This window comes from Oncorhynchus clarkii, chromosome 17 (assembly GCF_045791955.1).
Source record: "Oncorhynchus clarkii lewisi isolate Uvic-CL-2024 chromosome 17, UVic_Ocla_1.0, whole genome shotgun sequence".
Classification (NCBI taxonomy): Eukaryota; Metazoa; Chordata; class Actinopteri; order Salmoniformes; family Salmonidae; genus Oncorhynchus; species Oncorhynchus clarkii.
Window position 1 is genome coordinate 79667858 of NC_092163.1, and position 10000 is coordinate 79677857.

The 10000-nt window shown below is 48.4% G+C and overlaps 1 protein-coding gene across 3 annotated transcripts in view; it reads right to left on the minus strand.

Annotated features, from left to right (window-relative positions):
• LOC139371461 (poly(rC)-binding protein 2-like) overlaps nucleotides 1-10000 on the minus strand; it is a 156787-nt gene that overhangs the window by 47657 nt on the left and 99130 nt on the right. For all 3 annotated transcript variants that reach the window (XM_071111890.1, XM_071111888.1, XM_071111889.1), the window contains one exon: nucleotides 6819-6935. In XM_071111890.1, the coding sequence (XP_070967991.1) occupies nucleotides 6819-6935 (117 nt within the window). The remainder of the gene's footprint in view (nucleotides 1-6818; nucleotides 6936-10000) is intronic.

Here is a 10000-nt window from a genome sequence, read left to right on the forward strand (position 1 = left end):
ATAACAGCACTTACAGTTGACCGGGGCAGCTCTAGCAGGGCAGATATTTGACGAACTGACTTGTTGGAAAGGCGGCTTCCTGTGACGATGCCACGTTGAAAGTCTTCGATGTCACAATGCCACGTTGAAAGTCACTGAGCTCTTCAGTGAGGCCATTCTACTGCCAATGTTTGTTTATGGAGATTGCATGGCCGTGTGCTCAAATGTATCCACCTGTCAGCAGCGTGTGTGGCTGAAATAGCCAAATCCACTCATTTGAAGGGGTGTCCACATACTTTTGTATATAGTGTATTTATCAGAGTTACAATAAGCCATATTTGAGTAATTTACATACATTACTATGAAGCGGCAGCTGCAGAGATGGACAGCCCATGTGTGCTGAAAGTAGGCTAATTCGAGAAGACCAAATTCCTTTAAACAGTCATTAATTTTAATTTAACATTTTAATTTAACTTGAGGATACTAACAACAAGAGGGCTTTCTTCCTATTCCAGAAATAAGTTAAAACCAGGGCTCGAATTGAGGGGGTATGTGAGGGTATATTGAGAGGGTATGTGAGGGTATATTGATTAGGTATGTGAGGGTATATTGAGGGGGTATGTGAGGGTATATTGAGGAGGTATGTGAGGGTATATTGAGGGGGTATGTGAGGGTATATTGAGGGGGTATGTGAGGGTATATTGAGGGGGTATGTGAGGGTATATTGAGGGGGTATGTGAGGGTATATTGACAGGGTATGTGAGGGTATATTGACAGAGTATGTAAGGGTATATTGACATGGTATGTGAGGGTATATTGAGGAGGTATGTGAGGGTATATTGAGGAGGTATGTGAGGGTATATTGAGGGGGTATGTGAGGGTATATTGAGGGGGTATGTGAGGGTATATTGAGGGGGTATGTGAGGGTATATTGAGTCAGTCAGTCTCAACGTTAACAGTGAAGAGGCGACTCCGGGATGCTGGACATCTAGGCAGAGAGGCAAAGAAAAAGCCATATCTCAGACTGGCCAATAAAATGAAAAGATAAAGATGGGCAAAAGAACACAGACACTGGACAGAGGAACTCTGCCTAGAAGGCCAGCATCCTGGAGTCGCCTCTTCACTGTTGACGTTGAGACTGGTGTTTTGTGGGTACTATTTAATGAAGCTGCCAGTTGAGGACTTGTGAGGCGTCTGTTTCTCAAACTAGACACTCTAATGTACTTGTCCTCTTGCTCAGTTGTGCACCGGGGCCTCCCACTCCTCTTTCTATTCTGGTTAGGGCCAGTTTGTGCTGTTCTGTGAAGGGAGTAGTACACAGCGAGATCTTCACTTTCTTGGCAATTTCTCGCATGGAATAGCCTTAATTTCTCCGAACAATAATAGACTGACAAGTTTCAGAAGAAAGCCTGTAAGTCTGAGCCTGTAATCGAACCCACAAATAACGACGCTCCAGATACTCAACTAGTCTAAAGAAAGCCAGTTTTATTGCTTCTATAATCAGAACTACAGCTTTCAGCTGTGCTAACATTATTGCAAAAGGGTTTTTCTAATGATCAATTAACCTTTTAAAATGATAAACTTGGATTAGCTAACACAACGTGTCATTGGAACACAGGAGTGACGGTTGCTGATAATGGGCCTCTGGACACCTATATAGATTTTCCATAAAGAAATCAGCCGTTTCCAGCACCAATAGTCATATACAACATTAACAATATCTACACTGAGTTTCTGATCAATTTGATGTTATTTTAATGGACAAAAAAGTAGTTTTTCTTTAAAAAACAAGGACATTTCTAAGTGACCCCGAACTTTTGAACGGTAGTGTATATTTTTTTAAAACTTAGAAATAAATAATAATGAAATAAAAACTGCCTTATTAGGCATTGAATTCCCCTCCTGGCTGCTTACTAAATAAATAACCGTTTCTAAAACTTCATATCTAATGCTCTGGTCTGTACTAGTGGTGAGGGGTTAACTTCATATCTAATGCTCTGGTCTGTACTAGTGGTGAGGGGTTAACTTCATATCTAATGCTCTGGTCTGTACTAGGGGTGAGGGGTTAACTTCATATCTAATGCTCTGGTCTGTACTAGTGGTGAGGGGTTAACTTCATATCTAATGCTCTGGTCTGTACTAGTGGTGAGGGTTAACTTCATATCTAATGCTCTGGCCTGTACTAGGGGTGAGGGGTTAACTTCATATCTAATGCTCTGGTCTGTACTAGTGGTGAGGGGTAACTGCATATCTAATGCTCTGGTCTGTACTAGTGGTGAGGGGTAACTGCATATCTAATGCTCTGGTCTGTACTAGGGGTGAGGGGTTAACTTCATATCTAATGCTCTGGTCTGTACTAGGGGTGAGGGGTTAACTTCATATCTAATGCTCTGGTCTGTACTAGGGGTGAGGGGTTAACTTCATATCTAATGCTCTGGTCTGTACTAGGGGTGAGGGGTTAACTGCATATCTAATGCTCTGGTCTGTACTAGGGGTGAGGGGTTAACTTCATATCTAATGCTCTGGTCTGTACTAGTGGTGAGGGGTTAACTTCATATCTAATGCTCTGGTCTGTACTAGGGGTGAGGGGTTAACTTCATATCTAATGCTCTGGTCTGTACTAGTGGTGAGGGGTTAACTTCATTTCTAATGCTCTGGTCTGTACTAGGGGTGAGGGGTTAACTTCATATCTAATGCTCTGGTCTGTACTAGGGGTGAGGGGTTAACTTCATATCTAATGCTCTGGTCTGTACTAGGGGTGCTCTGGTCTGAGGGGTTAACTTCATATATAATGCTCTGGTCTGTACTAGGGGTGAGGGGTTAACTTCATATCTAATGCTCTGGTCTGTACTAGTGGTGAGGGGTTAACTTCATATCTAATGCTCTGGTCTGTACTAGGGGTGAGGGGTTAACTTCATATCTAATGCTCTGGTCTGTACTAGTGGTGAGGGGTTAACTTCATATCTAATGCTCTGGTCTGTACTAGGGGTGAGGGGTTAACTTCATATCTAATGCTCTGGTCTGTACTAGGGGTGAGGGGTTAACTTCATATCTAATGCTCTGGTCTGTACTAGTGGTGAGGGGTTAACTTCATATATAATGCTCTGGTCTGTACTAGGGGTGAGGGGTTAACTTCATATCTAATGCTCTGGTCTGTACTAAGGGTGAGGGGTTAACTTCATATCTAATGCTCTGGTCTGTACTAGGGGTGAGGGGTTAACTTCATATCTAATGCTCTGGTCTGTGCTAGTGGTGAGGGGTTAACTTCATATCTAATGCTCTGGTCTGTACTAGGGGTGAGGGGTTAACTTCATATCGAATGCTCTGGTCTGTACTAGTGGTGAGGGGTTAACTTCATATCTAATGCTCTGGTCTGTACTAGGGGTGAGGGGTTAACTTCATATCGAATGCTCTTGTCTGTACTAGTGGTGAGGGGTTAACTTCATATCTAATGCTCTGGTCTGTACTAGGGGTGAGGGTTAACTTCATATCTAATGCTCTGGTCTGTGCTAGTGGTGAGGGGTTAACTTCATATCTAATGCTCTGGTCTGTACTAGGGGTGAGGGGTTAACTTCATATCTAATGCTCTGGTCTGTACTAGTGGTGAGGGGTTAACTTCATATCTAATGCTCTGGTCTGTACTAGGGGTGAGGGGTTAACTTCATATCTAATGCTCTGGTCTGTACTAGTGGTGAGGGGTTAACTTCATATCTAATGCTCTGGTCTGTACTAGGGGTGAGGGGTTAACTGCATATCTAATGCTCTGGTCTGTACTAGTGGTGAGGGGTTAACTTCATATCTAATGCTCTGGTCTGTACTAGGGGTGAGGGGTTAACTTCATATCTAATGCTCTTGTCTGTACTAGTGGTGAGGGTTAACTTCATATCTAATGCTCTGGTCTGTACTAGTGGTGAGGGTTAACTTCATATCCAATGCTTTTGTCTGTACTAGGGGTGAGGGGTTAACTTCATATCTAATTCTCTTGTCTGTACTAGTGGTGAGGGGTTAACTTCATATCTAATGCTCTGGTCTGTACTAGGGGTGAGGGGTTAACTGCATATCTAATGCTCTGGTCTGTACTAGTGGTGAGGGGTTAACTTCATATCTAATGCTCTGGTCTGTACTAGGGGTGAGGGGTTAACTTCATATCTAATGCTCTTGTCTGTACTAGTGGTGAGGGGTTAACTTCATATCTAATGCTCTGGTCTGTACTAGGGGTGAGGGGTTAACTTAATATCTAATGCTCTGGTCTGTACTAGGGGTGAGGGGTTAACTGCATATCTAATGCTCTGGTCTGTACTAGTGGTGAGGGGTTAACTTCATATCTAATGCTCTTGTCTGTACTAGTGGTGAGGGGTTAACTTCATATCTAATGCTCTGGTCTGTACTAGTGGTGAGGGGTAACTGCATATCTAATGCTCTGGTCTGTACTAGGGGTGAGGGTTAACTGCATATCTAATGCTCTGGTCTGTACTAGGGGTGAGGGGTTAACTCCATATCTAATGCTCTGGTCTGTACTAGGGGTGAGGGGTTAACTTCATATCTAATGCTCTGGTCTGTACTAGGGGTGAGGGGTTAACTGCATATCTAATGCTCTGGTCTGTACTAGGGGTGAGGGGTTAACTGCATATCTAATGCTCTGGTCTGTACTAGTGGTGAGGGGTTAACTTCATATCTAATGCTCTGGTCTGTACTAGGGGTGAGGGGTTAACTTCATATCCAATGCTCTGGTCTGTACTAGTGGTGAGGGGTTAACTTCATATCTAATGCTCTGGTCTGTACTAGGGGTGAGGGGTTAACTTCATATCTAATGCTCTGGTCTGTACTAGGGGTGAGGGGTTAACTTCATATCTAATGCTCTGGTCTGTACTAGGGGTGAGGGGTTAACTTCATATCTAATGCTCTTGTCTGTACTAGGGGTGAGGGGTTAACTTCATATCTAATGCTCTGGTCTGTACTAGGGGTGAGGGGTTAACTTCATATCTAATGCTCTGGTCTGTACTAGGGGTGAGGGGTTAACTTCATATCTAATGCTCTGGTCTGTACTAGGGGTGAGGGGTTAACTTCATATCTAATGCTCTGGTCTGTACTAGTGGTGAGGGGTTAACTTCATTTCTAATGCTCTGGTCTGTACTAGGGGTGAGGGGTTAACTTCATATCTAATGCTCTGGTCTGTACTAGGGGTGAGGGGTTAACTTCATATCTAATGCTCTGGTCTGTACTAGTGGTGAGGGGTTAACTTCATATCTAATGCTCTGGTCTGTACTAGGGGTGAGGGGTTAACTTCATATCTAATGCTCTGGTCTGTACTAAGGGTGAGGGGTTAACTTCATATCTAATGCTCTGGTCTGTACTAGGGGTGAGGGGTTAACTTCATATCTAATGCTCTGGTCTGTGCTAGTGGTGAGGGGTTAACTTCATATCTAATGCTCTGGTCTGTACTAGGGGTGAGGGGTTAACTTCATATCGAATGCTCTGGTCTGTACTAGTGGTGAGGGGTTAACTTCATATCTAATGCTCTGGTCTGTACTAGGGGTGAGGGGTTAACTTCATATCTAATGCTCTGGTCTGTACTAGGGGTGAGGGGTTAACTTCATATCTAATGCTCTGGTCTGTACTAGTGGTGAGGGGTAACTGCATATCTAATGCTCTGGTCTGTACTAGGGGTGAGGGGTTAACTTCATATCTAATGCTCTGGTCTGTACTAGGGGTGAGGGGTTAACTGCATATCTAATGCTCTGGTCTGTACTAGTGGTGAGGGGTTAACTTCATATCTAATGCTCTGGTCTGTACTAGGGGTGAGGGGTTAACTTCATATCTAATGCTCTGGTCTGTACTAGTGGTGAGGGGTTAACTTCATATCTAATGCTCTGGTCTGTACTAGGGGTGAGGGGTTAACTTCATATCTAATGCTCTGGTCTGTACTAGTGGTGAGGGGTTAACTTCATATCTAATGCTCTGGTCTGTACTAGTGGTGAGGGGTAACTGCATATCTAATGCTCTGGTCTGTACTAGGGGTGAGGGGTTAACTTCATATCTAATGCTCTTGTCTGTACTAGTGGTGAGGGGTTAACTTCATATCTAATGCTCTGGTCTGTACTAGGGGTGAGGGATTAACTTCATATCTAATGCTCTGGTCTGTACTAGTGGTGAGGGGGTAACTTCATATCTAATGCTCTGGTCTGTACTAGTGGTGAGGGGTAACTGCATATCTAATGCTCTGGTCTGTACTAGTGGTGAGGGGTTAACTTCATATCTAATGCTCTGGTCTGTACTAGGGGTGAGGGGTTAACTTCATATCTAATGCTCTTGTCTGTACTAGTGGTGAGGGGTTAACTTCATATCTAATGCTCTGGTCTGTACTAGGGGTGAGGGGTTAACTTCATATCTAATGCTCTTGTCTGTACTAGTGGTGAGGGGTAACTGCATATCTAATGCTCTGGTCTGTACTAGGGGTGAGGGGTTAACTGCATATCTAATGCTCTGGTCTGTACTAGGGGTGATTGGTAAATGGTAGGCATGTTCTCTGTTATCCACCTCATGTTTTAATTATCATTTTGTGCATAGGGGAGGGTCACTTGTGTTTTATCCAAGTGTTCGGGGAGGGGAGGGTAAAACAATTTTCTTACTGAAGGGAGGGCCATCAATTTTCATTTCAGAGGGATTCAATTTTCTCCAGATATCCCTCATTATAAATAACGTACAGTCCCTTAACTCAGTCAGCTCCCTGTTCAAGGTCTATTGAATGGAATAGAGCAACATGCTCACTAATCATCCAGAGGTTTGAAAAGCAGGCAGAGACGAGAGACGAGAGAAAAGAGAGAAAGACAGAGACGGACCTCTTCCAGTTTGAGAGTGATCATCGTGAAGGCCCTGAAGACACAGTCTGTAGGTCCTGTAATGGTGATGATCCTCTCTGGACACGAACCCTCTGAAATGTTGACACGGGCGCTGCTCTGTGATGGATGGAATAGAGGGATGGAGGACAAGGAGAAGAGAGGAGAAGACAACTATCATTCCCACTGCACTACAGTGGTTCAGTAGCTGTGGAGACGCAAACACGTGGCTCTTTTGTTCCATGCCAATTTCAGTACGGAAGGCCTCTTGTCTTTGTCTTGGAGAGCCAGCCACTGAACAAACCACACAATCTGAGGATGGGGGAGGTTGTTTCATTGAAGTGGTGAGTGTGTGTATCTGTTGGCGGGGGGAGTGGAGGGAGAGCAGAGGGAGAACGGCGGGAGAGTGGAGGGACAGCGGAGGGAGAACGGGGAGAGTGGAGGGAGAATGGGGAGAGTGGAGGGAGAATGGGGAGAGTGGAGGGAGAACGGAGGGAGGGAGAATGGGGAGAGTGGAGGGAGATTGGGGAGAGTGGAGGGAGAACGGAGGGAGAGTGGAGGGAGAACGGAGGGAGAGCAGAGGGAGAATAGGGAAAGTGGAGGGAGAATCTGGAGAGTGGAGGGAGGACGGAGGGAGAACGGAGGGGGGGTGGAGGGAGAGCGGAGGGAGAATGGGGAGAGTGGAGGGAGAACGGAGGGGGGGTGGAGGGAGGGAGAGCGGAGGGAGAATGGGGAGAGTGGAGGGAGAACGGAGGGAGAGTGGAGGGAGAATGGGGAAAGTGGAGGGAGAACAGAGGGAGAGTGGAGGGAGAATGGGGAGAGCGGAGGGAGAACGGAGTGAGAGAGGAAGGAGAATGGGGAGAGTGGCGGGAGAACGGAGGGAGAGCAGAGGGAGAGCGGAGGGAGAATGGGGAGAGTGGAGGGACAGTGGAGGGAGAGCGGCGGGAGAGCGGAGGGAGAATGGGGAGAGGGGAGAGTGGAGGGAGAGTGGAGGGAGAACGGAGGGAGAGTGGAGGGAGAATGGAGGGAGAGTGGAGGGAGAATGGGGAGAGTGGAGGGAGGTTGAAGGGAGAACGGAGGGAGAATGGGGAGAGTGGAGGGAGAGCGGAGGGAGAATGGGGCGAGGGGAGGGAGAATGGGGAGAGTGGAGGATATAGCGGAGGGAGAATGGGGAGAGAGGAGGGAGAACGGAGGGAGAATGGGGAGAGTGGAGGGAGAACGGAGAGAGAGTGGAGGGAGAATGGGGAGAGTGGAGGGAGAAAGGAGGGAGAGTGGAGGGAGAATGGGGAGAGTGGAGAGAGAATGGAGGGAGAGTGGAGGGAGAATAGGGAGAGTGGAGGGAGAGCGGAGGGAGAGTGGAGGGAGAATGGGGAGAGTGTAGGGAGAGCGGAGGGAGAATGGGGAGAGTGGAGGGACAGCGGAAGGAGAGTGGAGAGAATGGGGGCAGAACCGGGGAGAGCTGATGGAGAAGGGAGGGAGAACGGAGGGAGAGTGGAGGGAAGGTGGAGGGAGAATGGGGAGAGTGGAGGGAGAACGGAGGGAGAGCAGAGGGAGAGTGGAGAGAGAACGGAGGGACAATGGAGGGAGAACGGAGGGGGGGTGGAGGGAGAGCGGAGGGAGAATGGGGAGAGTGGAGGGAGAACGGAGGGAGAGTGGAGGGAGAATGGGGAAAGTGGAGGGAGAACAGAGGGAGAGTGGAGGGAGAATGGGGAGAGTGGAGGGAGAACGGAGGGAGAGAGGAAGGAGAATGGGGAGAGTTGAGGGAGAACGGAGGGAGAACGGAGGGAGAATAGGGGGAGAACGGAGGGAGAGTGGAGGGAGAACGGAGGGAGAGCGGAGGGAGAACGGAGGGAGAACGGAGGGAGAACGGAGGGAGAATAGGGGGAGAACGGAGGGAGAACGGATGGAGAACGGAGGGAAAGCGGAGGGAGAACGGAGGGAGAACGGAGGGAGAGCGGAGGGAGAACGGAGGGAGAATAGGGGGAGAACGGAGGGAGAGTGGAGGGAGAACAGAGGGAGAACGGAGGGAGAGCAGAGGGAGAGCGGAGGGAGAACGGAGGGAGAACGGAGGGAGAATAGGGGGAGAACGGAGGGAGAACGGAGGGAGAACGGAGGGAGAGCGGAGGGAGAATAGGGGGAGAACGGAGGGAGAACGGAGGGAGAACGGAGGGAGAGCGGAGGGAGAACGGAGGGAGAACGGAGGGAGAGTGGAGGGAGAGCGGAGGGAGAACGGAGGGAGAGTGGAGGGAGAACGGAGGGAGAGCGGAGGGAGAACGGAGGGAGAGCGGAGGGAGAGCGGAGGGAGAACGGAGGGAGAGCGGAGGGAGAACGGAGGGAGAGCGGAGGGAGAACGGAGGGAGAGCGGAGGGAGAACGGAGGGAGAACGGAGGGAGAGCGGAGGGAGAACGGAGGGAGAACGGAGGGAGAACGGAGGGAGAACGGAGGGAGAATAGGGGGAGAACGGAGGGAGAACGGACGGAGAACGGAGGGAGAACAGAGGGAGAACAGAGGGAGAACGGAGGGAGAACGGAGGGAGAACGGAGGGAGAATAGGGGGAGAACGGAGGGAGAACAGAGGGAGAACGGAGGGAGAGCAGAGGGAGAACGGAGGGAGAGCAGAGGGAGAACGGAGGGAGAACGGAGGGAGAGCGGAGGGAGAACGGAGGGAGAACGGAGGGAGAGCGGAGGGAGAACGGAGGGAGAACGGAGGGAGAACGGAGGGAGAGTGGAGGGAGAACGGAGGGAGAACGGAGGGAAGGATGGAATCATGGTGTGTTTTTATATCCTCACTCCCCACTGAGTCATTCAAAACAACAAGCTCCTCTGAGGACTCACTGAAGATGGATAAACATACAGTATACGCGTGTGTGTGTGTGTGTGTGTGTGTGCGTGCGTGCGTGTGTGTGTCTCAGCTATGCAAGTGTGTGTGCTTGCATATGTTGTGTGTGTGTGTGTGTCTGTGCATCTTTATGTGTGTGTCTCCCATCTCTGTGTGTGATTCACTGAACTGCAGGCTCATAGAATTAGGAATTAGAATACTAGAATGGAGGTTAATCTTCTTATGATGGAATAAAGGTCAGCCATTTTGGTCAGGGAGTTGTTCAACCATGGTTTACCAGTAGTGTGATAAGACATTGTGTAAAATAATACATCTGAATAATGTTTCTGCACTGTATGTTTGTTAGC